The following is a 19218-nucleotide window of genomic DNA, read 5'->3' as shown; positions in this document are numbered from 1 at the left end:
GATGCTTAAAAGACAGTTTATTATCGAACATAATGCCGAGATTCCTGACCTTGGTTACTGGAGTGGGAGGGGGGCCCATATCACTGGGCCACCAGGTCGCAGACCACTCTGGAGAAAGCCTACCAAAGGTCAGCACCTCGGTCTTATCCGAGTTCAGTTTTAGACTGTTATCCGCCATCCACGAGCTAATGGCCATCATCCCTTCCTGGAATTGAGCGGCGACTGCGGGACCATCTTTTTGAATAGACAGCACCAGTTGGGTGTCGTCAGCATAGGTGGTTAGCCGCAGCCTGTGAGCTTTTATAACCCTCGCCAGGTCCTCCACATATATATTAAATAATGTGGGGCTTAGCGAGGATCCCTGAGGAACCCCGCAAGGGATAGTAAAAGTGGGTGAGTAGAAATTAACCAACTTCACCGCTTGAGTTTGGTTGGCCAGAAACGAAGCGATGAGATCTTTTGCATGATGAGTTACCCCCATGGATGCGACACGGTCGACCAAGATGGAATGGTCGACCGTGTCGAAGGCAGCGGACAGATCAAGGAGCACCAGGACCGCCGCCCCCCCCCCTGATCCATGATAGTCCTAATCTCATCAGAAGCTTTTATCAAAGCCGTTTCTGTGCCGTGATATTTCCTAAATCCGAACTGCGTATCATCCAGAAGATTGTGATGGTCAATAAACTCGGATAATTGCAGGTTCATAGCTGACTCAAATATTTTGGCCGGAAAAAGGTAGGCAAGCAATAGGCCTGTAACTGGCTGATTCGGTGGGATCTAGAGACGTTTTTTTCAATAATGGTTTAATAGCTGCCTTTTTCCAGATTTCCGTATAAATGCCTGATCGAAAAATGGAGTTGCAAAGGTCCGTTAGAGGAGGTGCTATGACCTCAGTGAGAGTGTTCAATATCGCGGGGGGGCATGGATCAAAAGGGGAACCGGACTTGATAGAAGTAACCAACCTACTAATGTATTCAGATGAAACAGGAAGAAAGTTGGTAAACTTAGGCGTATGAGAAGGAAGGTCAAGAGCAGCGAGACGTGTAGGGAGGGAAAATGACGAATAGATCGTGGAGACCTTGGAGAAAAAGAAACTGGCCAGCGCATTGCACAGGACTTGTGAGGGTTCCGTCGGAGGACCTGTAGGAGGGTTGGACAGGGTGTCGACTACCTGAAACAGCTTTTTGGCTGAGTTTTGAGCTGATTCAATTTGGGCCAGAAAGAAAATACTTTTGCATTTTACAATGGATTTTTTGTATATTGCTAGGGCATCTTTATAAGTCTGCCTATCGACAAGATTATAGTGCTTTCGCCACCGCCTTTCCAGGTTCCTACAGTATTGACGCTGTAAACGGAGACCATCCGTGAACCATGGAGCAGATGGTGATACCCTATTTGAAATAAAAGATTTCACCGGAACCACACGGTTCACTGCGTCAGAAATCCATTCCTGATATCTGCTGGACATTACGTCGGGATTAGGGGAGACCTCATACCGGGAGTCTACTAGAGTCTGGAAGAGAAGTGAATGATCCAGGTTTTTCCAGGTTCTAGAGCTGATGGGAATACGGGGCATGAGTTTGGAGAGGTTACGGTTGTTAGTTTGAATGGTGAAGATTACTGCAGAATGGTCCGACCATACCACGGAACTAACTGAAGAGAGGGAGAGCTTAGGGTTGTTAGTAAACAACCCGTCCAGCGTGTGTCCAGCTTGATGTGTAGAAACATCGACCAGTTGTGATAGGCCGGCCACGTGTAGGTCAGCTATCAGTTGGGCGGTGTCTTTATCCGCTAGGTCCTCTAAATGGAAATTAAAATCTCCTAGAATAGTAAAATCCTGATGACTTATAGAGAGTTCTAAAAATTCTTCGAGGGGCCGAAGGAAGCGCGAGTGTGGGCCAGGGGGACGATATAACAAAATCCCTTTAAAGGCCTGATTGTGATTAAGTGAAATAGAAAAAAGAAGCGCTTCACAATCTTGTCGACTTAAAGAGTCAATTTTGACTCTTAGGTCGGCTTTATAAATTATGGCTAAACCACCTCCTCTCCCTGTAGTTCTGTCCTGTCTCACCACACAGTATCCCTCCGGGGTGGCTGAACAGAAATCCGGGCCTGAGGAGGCGTCTCCCCACGATTCTGTAATGAACAGGATATCAAGCTCCTGAGGTGCGATGAATTCCCTTATTTCCCAGCAGTGACTTGGGAGAGAGCGAGTATTGATGAGTGCTACATGAATATGGCGAAAGGGTCCTGGGCCAGGAGTGTGCTTTACAGGGAAGGGGAAGGGAAGAACAAATTTACAGCCTGGACATGTAGCAGGTGCGGATATTAGAGAGGGAGCAAGGGGCAAACATACACACCGATCACTAGAAACCCCTAAGCTGAACTCCATCAGCTGGGAGAAGGAGTATCGTATCCTAGTGCTCTGGTGAGCTAGGTCTGCACGGCTAGGGGAAGTGGCCCTGGGCCCGGAGCTGGCGCAGACGGGCTCGCCTTCGGCGAGCCTTTGGTGCGCCCACGGCACGCCCGCTGCATGTGTCCGCTACGCGTACGCGTCATCGGCTGCTAATATTGCCGAGTGCGAGTCACGTGAGGGGGGGTGTGTCTGCAGCAGCTGAAGCTGTGACCTGCCCTACAGAAATGGCCTAAGGAGCATTGAACACAGTTCCGGGTACAGAATAAACAAACGACGATTTTAAAACAGATATTAAAATGATATTAAGATGTCAAACAAATCCCCCAGCCAATACCACTGATTCCCAAGGACTTTATCGAAGGAATGTCCGCTGGGCGCTCGCGTCTCGGCTGCTAATATTGCCGAGTGCGAGTCACGTGAGGGGGGGTGTGTCTGCAGCAGCTGAAGCTGTGACCTGCCCTACAGAAATGGCCTAAGGAGCATTGAAACACAGCTCCGGGTACGGAATAAACAAACGACGATTTTAAAACAGATATTAAAATGATATTAAGATGTCAAACAAATCCCCCAGCCAATACCACTGATTCCCAAGGACTTTATCGAAGGAATGTCCGCTGGGCGCTCGCGTCTCGGCTGCTAATATTGCCGAGTGCGAGTCACGTGAGGGGGGTGTGTCTGCAGCAGCTGAAGCTGTGACCTGCCCTACAGAAATGGCCTAAGGAGCATTGAACACAGCTCCGGGTACAGAATAAACAAACGACGATTTTAAAACAGATATTAAAATGATATTAAGATTTCAAACAAATCCCCCAGCCAATACCACTGATTCCCAAGGACTTTATCAAAGGAATGTAGCTAGTGGAATGACGGTACCAACTGGTTCAAGCTGTTTAAGTGAGAAAACATTAATTAGTAAGTTTCCAAAATTGTTTATTCCAATTTCCTGAATAGTAGTTAACTTCCTATGCAGAGATGTAATTGGCTACTATATCTGAAATGATAAATGTGGGCTATAATTCACTTTGTTGCATTATCTCATTAGTTGCATCATACTCTTTAAAAATATACCATATCTTCAATATTCAGTGTGCTAGTAGAAATTATAACAAATAAGCTAAAACAGTTACTGTGCACAGTCTATTCATGCTACCAGTTTGAAGACAGAGTGTTAGTTCCGCCTCCGATCTAACCATTTGAGAGAGCATAGAGAGGGTGCCTGGGAGAAGAAGAGGTAGGAAGGTCTCAACAGGGGCATAGAAATGATGGAGCAGCAGCCAGGTAAAGAAAAACATGTAGGTAAACAAAAGGAGAAAAGAGACGGACGATGGGAAGGAATGTAATAGGCAGGCAGGGTTGTCTCTCCCATAAAAAAAGTATATGAGCTAAAGAGAGAAAATCATAGTGACCAATAATTTATGGTGCAGTTGCTTTTGTATATAGAAGACAATTTCACATAGAATACATTATTGATACAGCATTTAACTACTTATTCATGTAAGATATAGCACTTCATAAGCATTACCAACAATTCCAGACCAAACAAACCAGTACAAAATTATCTTATGAAGAGGTTTAGGACGTCTCGCACATTTCCAAAAATTTGAAATGTAGCTTTTGATAAATGGGAATTTGTTGACATGGTTCTTCGTGTATTCCACAGTTGATGTTCATTTGAATCTTCTTCTGTTTTTTTCCATTTATATATTTTCTATAGCTCTATTGCTACCAGTGAAATGGGCCAGATTGTTCTTTCTAGGTGTGATGTTCCACGAGTGACGTGGAGTATAGCAGACTAATTGAGGCTATGAACTAATCATTGGCTCCTACTTGCAGCAAAACTTAAAGAACAAAACTGTCCTCCTGACTTGATGAAACTGTACAGTATTGCTATGTCTATTTCTTCTGGTCAGCTTTGTCTTTTTCTCCTCTTAACAGAAAACCTGTGATCTTTCTGGATATGCACCATCTTTTTCCTATTCTGTTCCTAATCAAAACAATGCTCTGATAACTGTGACGCAACAAAACTGTACACCAACCGAGTGACTGTCACTATGCTACCTAAATCCAGGCTGTGCAGTGACTGCCAATATGTGGCAGAAAATTGATTTTCCAAGGGCACAAGCTTTTTTCTTTTTTCTTTTTTCAACTTTACTAGTCTGACTGGGATCCTGCTAATCAGGACCCCAGTCACTGTGCTTCCACCGTAAATTGACCATGGTATGTACATCTGTACCTCCATAATTGGCTATTGATGTTCCTTTGTAAGACCCTAGTTTATGGTACTAAGGTACCCAGGGCATAGGTACACCATGGTCTCCCAGGGGCTACAGCATGTATTGCGCCACCCATGAGAGACCACTCAAACTGTGACTACAGGCCTGCCATTGCAGCCTGTGTGAGTTAGTGCTTGAACCTCTCACAACAGAGATATGTTTTCTCATATATGAGGTTAGTACACTTAAAAACGTTAAGTCACCCCTATGGCAGGCCTTTCAGTTCTGAAGGCAGGGTGCTTGGTTAGAAGTGTGAGGGTGCCCCTGCATGAGCAGAACACCCCTACAAACCCCTGGAGTCGCTTCTCCAGGCTTTGTAAGTGCGGTCAGACATTTTGCTACACATAGATGACATCAGTCAATACAAGATGTCTGACTATATAGTGACTGCACGTACCCAGTCCTGTTTGGTATCAAACATGTTGGAATCATACTACAACACCGATTCCAGTATTGAAAGTATGATCCCATCTATTGGGGGGCTTCCTTAGGGTACCCCCCTGTACTCCTGGTTACAGCCTTTCAGGGTCTGCAAGCAAGCTAGTGCTGCTACTGACCACAGACCTAATTCTGCGCTCCTGCTGCTGAGCTAAGCTCGGGCAGGGTAAGATAGAACAATAGGTTTCCTGTCACAGGGAGCTGTGACCACCTCCCAGACAGGACTTAGTGTATTGGGCTGCGGGGGTGGGGCGCTTGCCAGCGCCACCTGACTGCTATGCAGGGCACAGTTGGTGCCCTCCTTACATACTCCAGTGTGAGCCAGTTCAAGGAGCCCATGGCTCTCACTCTGGCGTGAAAGTGGACAAAGGACATGGGAATATCCCCGATTTGTTCTAACCCTTTTCTCATCTTACCGCGACTTCTCCATTGAGTTCTGTTGGGCATGCGGCTGTGTTCCCACTCTGCACACAGCCTCCGTGGGGTTCCTCGCTACTTACCTTGGGTGATTGCTTGTGTCCCCGGATCCTCTGGGGCTTCTGGTCCAAGTCCCGTTCTCCTTTGAGAGCTTTCTATGGTTATCAAAGAGCACTAAAACCACCATAAGGGTTGCTTGGATTAGTGCAAAGTGTATCACTTGAATAAGTGTGCACAATATACTAAGCCAGCCTCCTACACTTGGTTAGATCTGTTCGCTTTCGGCAAGAACATGCAATGTCAGTAGTTTTGTATGCAGGAGTTTCCAAGGAAGCTCTTGCTCGATGGAACACATTTGTAATATATTCTACAAAATGTCTATAGACCAACTTTCTGCTTCCTTTTCTGATGTTTTGCTTTTTAATTTTACCCTGGCCCAGCAGGGCTCTGCTCTGGGCACCCTGAAAGGGTATCTGTCTGCTTTGTCTGCTTTCCTGAGGCTGTCAGACCAAACCTCTTTATTTAAGTCACCCACAGTAAATAGATTCCCGAGTGGCTTTGTACATATGTGCTCACCTTCTCCTTTCATTATGCCTCAGTGGGACCCTAATTTGGTTATCACCTTCCTCATGCGTGCTCATTTTGAGCCCCTGCATAGTGTCCGGCTGCTAACTATAGGAAAGTAGGATCTTGCTGGTAGATATACCCCCAATTTCTGCCTGATGTCAGTGTGTTTTGAGTGTATTTCACTGTGATCCTGCTAACCACAACTTAACTGACTGCTCTCTCCTCTAAATTTACTGGTAAGTACTTTGTATACCCCACAATTGGCATACTGGGGTACCATTAGAAGTCCCTAGTATATAGTACTGAGGTGCTTAGAGCATTGGTATAGCGGAGGTCGCCTAGGGGCTGCAAAATGTGTTGTGCCACCTGTAGGAGCCCATGCAAACTGTGTTTGCAGAGCTGCTATCGCAGTCTGCATGACAAGGTGCATGCACCCTTCACTTCAGGTATAAGGTTTCCCTTAATTGCTGGTCACTGCACTTTTAACCTATAAGTCAACCCTAAGGGAGGCGCTTCAGTCCAAGGGCAGATGCAAAAACAACAATCGATGGACAGAATGCAGAACAATGTCATACATTCACCCCAGTACAGAGATCTGGGCCTAAATCCATCGTTTATTTGCTCACCATGCCATTCCAGTTTGAACCCAGCCATATGCAAATCAGTCTTGACCCTGTGCCCCATGGGAACAGTCCAGCCCGAACTGCCATGCCAGGTCCTCCCTGGACTGGAAACAAGCATCCTAGGACCGTTTTCGGGCTTTCAGCCCTCGTCAACCAGGATAGCTTTTTTTCCAGTGGCATGGAGAGCAAGGGACTCACGTCTGAGCATACCCTTCCCACTCGGGGTGACAAATGCAAAAACAACAATCGATGGACAGAATGCAGAACAATGTCATACATTCACCCCAGTACAGAGATCTGGGCCTAAATCCATCGTTTTTTTGCTCACCATGCCATTCCAGTTTGAACCCAGCCATATGCAAATCAGTCTTGACCCTGTGCCCCGTGGGAACAGTCCAGCCCGAACTGCCAAGCCAGGTCCTCCCTGGACTGGAAACAAGCATCCTAGGACCGGTTTCGGGCTTTCAGCCCTCGTCAGCCAGGATAGCTTGATTCCAGTGGCATGGACAGCAAGGGACTCACGTCTGAGCATACCCTTCCCACTCGGGGTGACAAATGCAAAAACAACAATCGATGGACAGAATGCAGAACAATGTCATACATTCACCCCAGTACAGAGATCTGGGCCTAAATCCATCGTTTTTTTGCTCACCATGCCATTCCAGTTTGAACCCAGCCATATGCAAATCAGTCTTGACCCTGTGCCCCAAGGGCAGGGCATATGGTTCTAAGTTTGTGGATAGCTCTGCATGGGCAGAGGTACTCCTACAAACTCAAGACTCCATTCCCTGGGCTTTGTAAGTTCGGGACAGCCATTATACGATATGTAGTGGACACTGGCAAGTTGAGATGTCCAACTACATAATGGCTGCCCTGAACCGGTCATGTTTGGTATCAAACATGTTGGAATCATGCAACTACTCCGATTCCTGTGTTAGTTGCATGATATCATGTACTGGAGGGTCTCCTTAGAGGATCTCCCTCCCGCATACCTACCTGTGTAGCCTTACTAGGTCTGACTGCCTGCCCGCACTGCTGCCAACTGTAGACAGTCTGCTGATGAGCTTCACTCAGTCAGGGGAAGCTGAACAAACGATTTTCTGCGAAGGAGAGGTTTGACCACCTCTCCTTTAGAATTGGATAGGGTGGGGGGCGCTTCTGAACACCAACAGACAGGTTTGAAGGGCACAGTTGGTGCCCTCCATGCATAAACCAGTTTTGCCCAGTTCAGGAGCCCTTGTCTCCCGCTTTGGTGCTTAACTAAACAACTGACAGGGGAGTCACCCACCCCCCTGCGCAGCTTCCCCCTAGGAAGGTACCCCAGAGCTCCTCCAGGTGGCTACGTGATTCTGACATATTGAATCTTGGCCCCTGGGAGCATCTGACTGGCTAGGACATCTGAGTAGTATCCCTGACCCCCTCTGATAAGAGGTCCTTCCTCTTTTGGGGGTTACTTAAGGTCTCTCCTGAGGGTGGGGTATTTAGATCCGTCCGAAAACATATTCTGGAACCGTCTGCCTGTCGCTGAAGATTGTTCAGAGACTCTTCTGCTGGTGGACACTGGAACTCTGTTTTTCTTCGAGCCAGGACCCACGACAAGACTGCTCCCAGTAGGAAGAATCCTGCTGCATATTCATCTCTGTGCTTTTCCAAAGACCTGCAACTCCTTGGCTGTGCATTCTCTGAGTCACCAAGGACTCAGCCTGCATCCTAGTCTGAAGGAATCTCCCTTGAAGTGAAGGAATCACTTCCCTGCATCTGCAGGCACTGCGACGACCTGTTTGCTGATCATGTTGTTCCGAGACATCGCCTGGCTCTGCTACACAGGTGGTGGTTTGTTGGTTCTCTAAAGGCATGAGAAGTCTTCCCTCTAAGTTGGGAGAGTGTAATCATTCTCCAGCCAACGAAGACTGCCTCCCTGTGCACCTTGTCTGCTTGTCATCACCAAGGCTTGTTGGCTCTCTTCACCGAATATCTACAAGATCTAAGTAACCCCTGCTTCCAGTGCTGCACAGCTCCCAGCTCGACGTCCTGCCTGCATCCTCTGCATCGTGGGCCCTTGTCTCCTGTGTAATGCTGGGGTTTCCTTGCGACCTTCTGTTCCTGCTGCCAAAGGATCCTAGAGGGAGCTCTGTTGATTCCCTCTGGCTTTCCTGTATGCGGATGGCCGGTCTGACTTACTTTTGCTAGGTTAATTCCACAGACCTTGCTGGTCTGCAACCAAGCATCTTCTCCCGCTTACTGTTGTTTGCATTTGCCAAGACTTGTTGGCGGTCCTGCTGGCCAATGACCTTCCTGCACTCGTCAACTGGCGTGGGACAGCTCGTGAAAGGCTCCTTGGCTTCTGCAACGTCGCCTAGTCTCAACAGCTGCTGTTTCTTCTTCACTGCGCTACCGCAAGTACCTTCAACCAGGGCTGGTATTGTGCTCCTGGTCACCTCTGGGTGGTATGGACTCTGCCCCCCTGCTTTGAGGTTCTTCTCGTCTGGATTCCACTTACTGGTTCCACCGGCGTGGTCCACGAGACTCTAGCTACTAAACTTCCATGACCCTCTATTGGCATCTACAGAGGTTTCCGACACAACTTCACCCCTATGCACCGGGTCCCTGGTGCAGGTATCTGTATCTCCTGGGTATCCACGGGTGGGGTGCTTCTCCAGCCTTCCTTGATCCAAGTGGTTCCTTCGAGGTCGTTTGGGAAGGGTTCGGAAACTCTAATTTTCCAACTGCTACTTACCCTGTGTCGTCCTATGGACGTCTGACCCAATGTAACCACTCTGCACCTGGGCGCCTTGGGTGGTTCTCTTCTTTCCCTGGGGTCCTCCAACCTTGGATACTAGTCCCATTTTGGTAACCATTCTGAATTCCACTATTTTAGTATATGGTTTTGCCCACGGGTGGGCATTGTTTTTCCAATGCTACACATCTGTTTTCAAAATTTTCTTTGTGTGTAATTGATATCTCCGTGTAGGAGATATACCAAGTTAGTGTCTAGTGTGTGTGTGTAGTAATAAATATAAAGTATTTTTCTACTCGTCTTGTGTGGTTCTTTCATGTGTGAAAAGCTTACTGACTGTCTATAGTGGTACATGCAACTGCTTTACACACTTCCTGGATAAGCCTTAGCTGCTCTCCTCAGCTACCCATTGATACCATTGGTTTTCAGGTACCTAAACACTATAACTAAAGGTTGCCTGGACTCGGTGCACAGTGACTCACCATAGGTGGACACTATATACTGAGCCTGCCTCCTACACGCACCATCAGACTCTATTGTCCAAGCCCCCCTTCTTGACGATATTTTCTGACAAATTGGTGCTTCGCACTACAGCTTCTTTCCGTCCGAAAGTGGGGACAACTGTTCATGTGGGACAGTGGATCACCTTGCCAACTTTTTACGCTCCTCCACATCCCTCTAAAACAGAGGAGCGACTCCACAATCTGGACACAAAAAAGAGCGTTGTCGTGCTACCTTGACCGCACTAAAGCTTTCCGGGTGGACGATCATCTCTTTGTGGGGTATGTTGGTGCGAAGGAAGGTCGAGTAGTACAGAAACGGACCATCTCTCGATAGATTGTTCTCTGCATCAAGATAGGCTACGCTTTGGCAGAGAAGCAGCTTCCTGAAGGCTTAAGAGCTCATTCCACCAGAGCTATTAACTGCAACCACTGCACTAACATGTGGAGTCCCAGTCCTGAATATCTGCCAGGCAGCAACGGTGGCGTCTCTGCACATGTTCACCAAACTCTCCTGGCTGGACAGTCAGGTCTCTAGGGACAGGCACTTCATCTGTTTGCTCATGCAGGACTTCTTAGTTTAGCAGTTGTTCGCAGACCTCCACCGGGGATAGTATTGCTTGGATATCTTTTCAAAGGTAAGGAATCTGCAGTTAGATGTCTCTATCAGATGGGCAAGGTACTTACCTTAGGTAGCGCCTTATCTGGTAGAGACGGATCTAGCCGCAGGTTCCTTACCAACCCACTCATCCTCTCCGCACTGCGGACAAGTTCCTTGGGTCAAGGTTGTTACCTTTCAGGGCCATAGGTTTTTTCAAACACACCAATGTCAGTACTCTTCATGGCTCTGTGTGGAAAGTTGTGAAAAGTAACTCAAGTCAGTGCGCCGATGTAGCACCTATATAGGTGACGTGAATGTCACTACCAGCGCTGACGACACAGGCGATGTCATGCTAAGCTGGCTGGCGCCACCTACAGGCTTGCAGGGGTACTGCCCGAAGAAAAATCTTCCGGATCCAGTCTGACGCCTGAAAAAATTCAAAGCTAAGGAATTTGCGGCCAGATCATGTCTCTACTAGATAAGGCGTTACTGAAGGTAAGTAACTTGTCAAACACTGCCGATGGTGGGGAAGCTGCAGCTAGCCTTTCTCAAACTGTCTGCTAATTGGGCGAGGAAGGGTGGTATGATGATATGTTGACACACAAACACAGAGTTGAACACACTTGATGCTTATCTGGAACCCCAGCAACAGATTGTATTGTCTGATGAGGATCCATTTCTGGCACACCTTCAGACATGATCACCAAAGGGAAATCCCCTCCGAGCAGGGCTCCAGCCCCTGATCAAAAATTGTAATACAGTGACAAGCTAAGGTCGCCCATATCGTTGAGTCTGGCAAGACTTCACTCTGTTGCTTTCATACTAACCAGCCTATCTATGTGAATTGAAGTTGGCAGACTATGGAAAATTTATTAAGTAATAAAGTGAAAAGCCTGTCTTCAGAAGGAAAGGGAAGCTAAAAAAAAAACCCTCAGCGAGTGCACTCTGTGTGTAAGACACTCCCATCCGCTGTTAGCACTGTCCCCTAATTGGAGTTGTCCAGAAGATAGTTGAAATATTTACTGTTCGAGTGTTACTTTCTCCTTGATCAACTTCTGATACAGTAATTGTATTATCCATGCGCATTTCTGTATAGCATTTACATACTTACGTGTTGAAAAATGCTCTATGTCCTCAAACTAATACATTTGTTACCTCTTTGTGTGTTACGGTTATATTTTACCTTTTATTTTAACACTTTAAACTTGATACGTTGATATTAATTTTGTTCTTGCTCTTCATGTGTTCTTACTTTTTCCTGCGTAAAGCGGTCTGTTACCCATTAGGGTATTGTCTTTCCCATGCTGGCCAAACTGGTTTAGGAGCTCTGAAGCTAGAGTGAGGCAAACCACTGGTGCTTTACACAATCTTTGAAAGAATACATCTACATCTTTGTTGATCTCTCTTTGAAATGCATGTTTTTGGTATATCTTTTGAATTCATTTAGTTTTTACACTTTTTGGTTGTTTACTTTTGTTTCTGTAATTGTGTTGTTCCACTCCTAGTGACCCTGACAAGCACTACCTGATGTATGAACATGAACGTGTGCCCATTGCTGTGTGCGAGAAGGAACCAAGCTCCATCATAGCATTTGCTCTCAGGTAGGCCTGTGTTTGATTTTATGATTACTTGCTATAGTTTCAATTCAATTTTTAAATTCAGCGAGGTGAAGTTCAATGTTGTACCTTTTCAAAGTGTTAAAGCATAACGAAACTACAGCTGACTATATGTTCGGCACCTCTATTTTAATGTCCACAATATTTTAAGGTCCTGTGCCAATAGCCTCCGAGACCTGCTGCAGTTGGGTCTCACTGGAAATCCAGAGACATAAATTGAAAGAAGTGAAGGCAGCACCAGGGATGGAATCACAACAGCCAGTATGTTCTAATCACATGTCTTTATTCTTCTTAAGTTAAAATGACAGGACAACAGCCAACTCGTTTCGTTCCTTTAATAGGAACTTCATCAGGGCAAGATACTTCAATGTCAAACAAGTCCCACTTTCACAGTCGAGGTGACAGTCAGCCCAAATTGTAGAGGGTGTGATTTCAAATCCCAATAGGAACACGAAATGATACCTATAAGGAGTCGAAATAAAATTTCAACTGGTTTCTGTGAGTTGCAATAACTTCCTCATAGGCGTGAATCACAATTATATGTACAGAACAATCCCAACATGTATATTTGAAATCGCAGTCAGAGTATCACACCCATCACAGTACACTTATTTATATATAGGTGGCGTGCGTCTATAGATATCAATGTAGTCCAAAGTTCCAGCCAAGAAAGAAAAAGGGGATATTCCTATGGAATCCGAAGTCAATAGTGTGTAGACCTCTGCGATGCCCCTAGACAAATGGAGTCAAAATCCACTCCATTCGTAACAATCAAATAATCCTTGTGTAGCAACGGCCATATATACGCCCGAGCCAGCAGTAAGAAGGAGAGCAATGTGTTATAGATCTATCCCACCCTAAGATGTTTGACTCTCCATAGTTCTAAAATAAACAACATATCTATACATTCAGCGCCAGGTCTGTGGCCACCTGAAGCGTGAGACAGCTACTTTACTAAGAGAGAGAGAGAGAGTGTATATACACTAACGTAAAATGACCTCCCAAAAGTATTGGCACGAAGGTATTGCCTCTATTCAGGGAATGCATTTGCTGGAAATGTGGTTGGTAGTGTCGACGCGTACACATATACTAACATTTACTCATGAGGTGCATCTACGGCTAGGACCGGGAGCGGTGTAGTCGCAAGACAGACTATTGTGCTCCCTGACTGGAACCATCACTGGTATTAGAATGGTTAAGCCCAGTAGCAGGTGACAAACATTCTTGTAAATATTACAATGATTGTCGGTCAAAGCTTTATATAAAAATTATTAGGCAGTTTACATAGAGCTGTATAGAATTCTTTGTACTTATGATTTGCATGCTATTCTGCTGAACTTACTTACTTATGTCATGTTCTAAGTGAAATCTGGCATAGACTTGCCTTCATAAGGTGTGAGAAAAAGGTTTTTCTCTCATAGAAATATACGCCTCTTTTTATAGGACTTCAGACAAAGACATTCATAAATGAATACATGGGTCTCGGGAGGTAGTCCAATAGGGAACAAGCAAGAAGAAACATATTTCCACCAAATACATTCTTACCGGGCGGATTGAGGTTGTGGGGACCCTTCAGATTCACACTGGAGGCGTTGTAGAGGTCAGGAGAGGACAGCCAACACTGGATTCGAGGGCCGGATTGCTGGGGGTCCTTCACTGGACCGGAGGGCCACCTGGTCTCGGCTGGAGGCGCCGGGTGCAGAGGGGTCAGGACTCTCGGTTCCAGATGGCTCAGGAGTCCATGGAGTTGATATCTTGTGGACAGGTCCGCTGTCCAGTCTTTTTCAAAGGCAGCAGATCTCCCAGGGTTTTCAGAAGTCACTGGCTGTAAGATAGGTTGCCTTTTTTGTTGCAGGCTCTTCAAAGCTAGAGACAGGCCAGTAGGGCTGGGGCCAACGCAGTTGTCAGTTTAAGGCTTCTCTGCAGGGTCGGCTTCAGAGATATTTTCTTTCTTTTCAGGTCGGTGCAGATCTGAATTCCTTTGGTCAGGGATGCCCCGGAAAAAAGTACTTTAGTTGCATTACCGGGAGTTACAGGTAGTAGCCAATGGGCTACTTAGCTTTAGGGTGACTACACCCTCTGTGTTTACAACCTTTGGGGGGTGAACACATCCCTAAACCTATTGGCTAAAATCCTCCCATCCAACTATGGAGGATTTTCAAAGGAGGGGGTCACTGTAGCTCAGGACACCTTGGGCGTGGTTCTGACTGGGAGGTGACACACATCTCCTGACTACTAATTTTCCCACCAACCATGCCGCCAAAATTGGAGCTTGGTCAGGGGGGCGGGCTTCTGCACTAGCTGGAGAGGCCTTGGCTAGCATAACAAAAGGCAGGAAGCCTTTAAGGCTCACCGCCCGGAATACTGTTCCTGCTTGGGGGTAGGTGTGAAGCACTTCCACCCGGAGAAGGCTTAGTTTCCGATCCACAAGGCCTCCAACTCAGGGGGTCAGAAACACGTCTTGAATTGGCAGGCTGTTGCAGACCAGAGAGTTGGTCATTTTTCAGGGGACATCGCTAAGATGCCCTCCGAGTGCATTTTACAATAAATCCAACACTGGCATCAGTGTGAGTTTATTATGCTGAGAAATTCGATATCAAACTCCTAGCCTTCAGTAAAGACCTCGTTGAGCTGTGGCGTTCGAAATGACAAACTCTCAGCCGATGTACTTAATATGGCTTCACTGTACTTACAATGTCTAAGAGTGGACTTAGACACTGTAGGGGCATATTGCTCATGCCCTCACCTGTGGTATAGTACACCCTGTCTTAGGGCTGTGAGACCTACTACAGGGGTTGTAGGAAAGTAGGCTCTGCTTTCATGGTTACCCCCACTTTTTGCTGGTGTTACTCCTTCTTATGACTAGTCTGGCTGGGATCCTGCTAATCAGGACCCCAGTCACTGTGCTTTCTCCCTAAATTGGACTTGGTAAGTACTTTTGTACCTTCCCAATTGGCTGCTTGGGTACCCTTCTAAGTCCCTAGTATATGGTACTAAGGTACCCAGGGCATAGGTACACCAGGGGTCTCCCATGGGCTGCAGCATGTATTGTGCCACCCATGAGGTACCACTCAAACTGTGACTACAGACCTGCTATTGCAGGCTGTGTAAGTTGGTGCTAGTACCACTTATGACAGATATAAGTTTGTTTACATCTGAGATCACTGAACCTAAAACCTGTAAGTCACCCCTAAGGTAGGCCTTTCAATCCTGAAGGCAGGGTGCTAGGTTATACGTGTGAGGGTGCTCTGCACAAGCAGGACACCCACTACAAACCCCAAAGTCAATTCACCAGACTTTGTAAGTTTGGTCTGCCATTTTGATACATATAGTGGCCACGCGTCATTACACGATGGTTAACTATTGTTAGACTTGGGGGTCTCTAGTTGGCATAGGTAGGTACCTGTGACAAATAGGGACCCTTGCCTCTAATCAGGGTAAGGGGGTACACTCCTAAAATAACCCCTGCTCACCCCCTTGGCAGCTTGGCACGAGCAGACAGGCTTATCTCAGAGGCAGTGTGTAAAGCATTTGTGAACACATACAGTAATCAAGTGACAACACTACAGATGGACACCACACGAGTTTTATATAAAAAAATAAGTATTCTTTATATAGATTCACCACAAGACCATAAACGACAAAAATCCACAATACTGTTACTTAAAAATGGTAGTTATAGCTTAGTTCTCTTTTGTTCTTAAATGCGACACTTTTAGTTCAATGTACCTTTAGATGCGACACGCAGGGCTACGAAAGTGTTGCAAGGATGGTGATGCGTTGAAGATTTTGGTGCAAATAAATAAAGACGTGAAGATCTTCCTGATCGGCACGCTTCTCCGATGTTGCAAGAGATCACGGTTCGATGTGTCAGCTGCAGCGGCGGCACCCTTCTTCAGTGCTGCGACAACAGCGGCTATGGCGGCGACACTCTTCTCCGATGTTGCGAGACTCTTCCGCTCGATGCGATAACTGCAGCAGTTCTGACAGCGGCACGCTTCTCCGTGGATGCGAGGTGCTTTTCTTGATGCGGTGCAATGTGACAGCTACAGCCGCGTCATCCAAGATGCGACGGCAGCGGCTGCGACGGCGACACGCTTCTTCCTCGATGCGAGACTCTTCTCCTGATGCGGTGCAATGCGCCAGCTACGATGGCTGCGACACGCTTCTTCTGTGTTGCGGGACGCTTCTCGTGATGCGGTGCCATTCGACAGCTACAGCGGCGACACCCTTGTTAAGTGATGCAACGGCAGCGGCTGCGACAGCGACACGCCGCTTCTCCGTGAGTCGCGCTTTCAGCTCCTTGTGACACGCAGTCCCTCAGAAGGCCCAAAACAGCAGCAGGCACTTCCAAAGAACTCTGGGGAGCTGGTGGTTGAAGTCTGTTGTCCCTAAGACTTCAGCAGGAGGCAAGCTCTTTTCCAAGCCCTTGGAGATCCTTCACAAGTTGAGCAAAAGTACACACAAAGTTCCTTTCTGCCCTCTTTGGCAGTAGGCAACCCCTGCAGGCCAATCCCCCAGTTTCAGGGATAGTCTCTCCTCAGTTTCTTCCTGGTTCCTCTCCTCAACAGAGGTTTCTTCTTGTTTCCCAAAGTGATCTAAAGTTCTTGGGTTGGGGTCCCAATATTTATACTAAGTTTTCCTTTGTTCTCTGAAGTCAGAGAGGCCTTTGCCTAGTCCAAACCAGTTCTGGTCAGTCCTGGAGCACTTAGTTTACATGACTCCTTTCTTTTCAGAGTGCAGGACAGAGACATCAGATGCACCACAGGAGGTGGAGCCAGCATTGTGGAGGGAAGGCACAGCCCTATTCAGGTCCCAGGTGCAACTCCTCCCTCTCATCTAGATGCAGATCTCTCTATTCACCACTGGGCTACCTCACCCTGTCTCCTGGAATTCCGCAGCCCTGTCACTCAAACTCCAGACAAGGAATACACAGCCTAGCAGAGGCCGGTTTGAATGGTTAGACAAGAAAATACCTACTTTCTAAAAGTGGTATTTTCAAACAGAATGTTAAAACCAACTTCACTAAAAGATGTATGTTATCATTCTGAGTTCAGGCTTACTAAATTCGAATTTCTATCATGTTCCCTGAGTCAGTTAGGATTATAAGATGTAATAACCAAACTGCCCATTCTGGCCTATTGAGAACAGGTAGCCTTGCAATAGTGAAAAATATAAATGGCTGTAATTCACTATTAGGACATGCCTCACACACCAGGGCATGTCCTACCTTATACTTACAATGCACCCTGCCCTTGGGCCTACCATAGGGGTGTCTGATGTGAAGACAAGGGAAGGTTTCGGGACTGGCAAGTGGGTGCACTTGCCCAGTCAGCATGACAGTACCAGACTGCACGCAGGCTCTGCAACGGCAGGCCTTAGACACACTTGTACAGGCTTCTTCTGTGGGTGGCACAACCAGTGCTGCAAGCCTACCAGCAGTATTTGGATTACCAGCCCTGGGCACTCCTGGTGCACTGTACTAGGGTCTGACAGGTAAACCAAACCAACCAATCATGGAATCACTAATTCATACATCAATTTACAATAGGGAGAGCATATGCACTTTAGCACTGATCAGCAGTGATAAAGTGCCCAGAGTCATAAAACAGCCAACAACAGGTCAAAAGAAATACTGGAGAAAGGCAAAAATTTAGGGATGACCCTGTAAAAAGGACAAAGTCCAACACACATATTGGCTGAGGTATGATTCCATGCACCAGGGGACTTCTTGGGGAAGCCATTAGTGCTTCCGGCATTAGCCTTCCAAGGTCTGCCAGCAAGCTAGTGCTGCTGCCTTCCCATATGCAATTCTGCCCTCCTGCTGCTGAGCTGAGCTTGAGCAGGGGAAGGCTGAATAATAGGTTTCCTGTCACAGGGAGGTGTAACCACCTCCCAGACAGGACTTTGATTATTGGGCTGGGGTGGGGGCGCTTGCCAGTGCCACCAAAGTGCTTTGAAGTACACATTTTGTGCCTTCCTTGCATACTCTAGTTTGAGCTAGTTCAGGGAACCCTTGCTCCCACTCTGGTTCGTAACTGGACAAAGATCATGGGAGTATCCTCCCCACTCTCCATCCCCTCATCTGGGAGGAACACCTTAATCGTCCCAACCCTTTCTTTGGAGTACTTAAGGGCTCACCTGTGGGTGGCTTTTCAGATTCGTCCTGGGACAAGATTCAATCCCGAAACCACTTCTACTTCGACTGTCTGGGCACATTGGACTTCGCTGGACTTCGCCTGGAATGGAGACTGCATCAAGGAAGACTCCTGCTGCTCCTGATCTCGCTGTTCTTCAAGTCTTCTTATTCGTTGTCTGTGTCTGTGCTTCATCCAGGTTCCTCTCCAGACCTGTGGGCATCAAAGACACCCGAAGGACTCTCCCTTGGAGTGAAGGAGTCTCTCCCCTGCTTCTGCAGGCACCACAACAAAGCGGACTGGTCTGCTGCTCCTGACGTCCTACGGACTCCGAAAGGCTCTGCAACACAGGTGGTGGTTCTGCTCCCTCGAGGCCTGGCCTGTCCTCTTAGCAAGTTTGAGGCCAGTATCCCTCCTCGAAACTGTTGGAACGGCACCCCTGTGCACCACGTCACCTTGCCTTTGCTAAGGCTTGTTGACTCTGTCCTCCAGAGATCTTCGGGCTACAAGAAGCTACAGCCTCCAGCATCTCTTCCTGCCAAGATCTTCGTCCTCACTGCATCCTCTACACCGTGGGCCTGCATCTGTAGTGCATGACTCCCGTGCCATCGGCCTGTGGGTTCTCTTGAGAGTCTTCTTTGGCCTCAGTGGGCTCAGGGCCTACTCTGACTCGCCTGCATTTGGTGAGATCCTTGGACCTGGCTGGTCCCAACGTTGCACTTTCTTCATTTACCACGTCTGTCGCTGCTGCCAAGGCTTCTTGGTGCTACCGCCTGACACTGACCCCCAGGTTCTTGACTTCCGATGTGGGACAGCTCGTGAACGGCTCCTTGTCTTCGACAGCTGCAGCGACAAGGTCACCGTCATCACTCTTGCACCTTCCGTCATTGGTG

General features: G+C 47.3%; 1 protein-coding gene across 3 annotated transcripts in view; it reads left to right on the top strand.

Moving 5' to 3' along the window:
* The window catches only part of PIKFYVE (phosphoinositide kinase, FYVE-type zinc finger containing), a 2037960-nt gene that overhangs the window by 1279071 nt on the left and 739671 nt on the right, over window positions 1-19218 (top strand). For all 3 annotated transcript variants that reach the window (XM_085648834.1, XM_085648836.1, XM_085648835.1), the window contains one exon: window positions 12078-12173. In XM_085648834.1, the coding sequence (XP_085504960.1) occupies window positions 12078-12173 (96 nt within the window). The remainder of the gene's footprint in view (window positions 1-12077; window positions 12174-19218) is intronic.

The sequence above is a fragment of the Triturus cristatus genome, chromosome 3_2, assembly GCF_964204655.1.
Source record: "Triturus cristatus chromosome 3_2, aTriCri1.1, whole genome shotgun sequence".
NCBI lineage: Eukaryota > Metazoa > Chordata > Amphibia > Caudata > Salamandridae > Triturus > Triturus cristatus.
The sequence above is the reverse complement of the archived record's forward strand: the minus strand, read 5'-3'. Positions and strand labels throughout refer to the sequence as shown.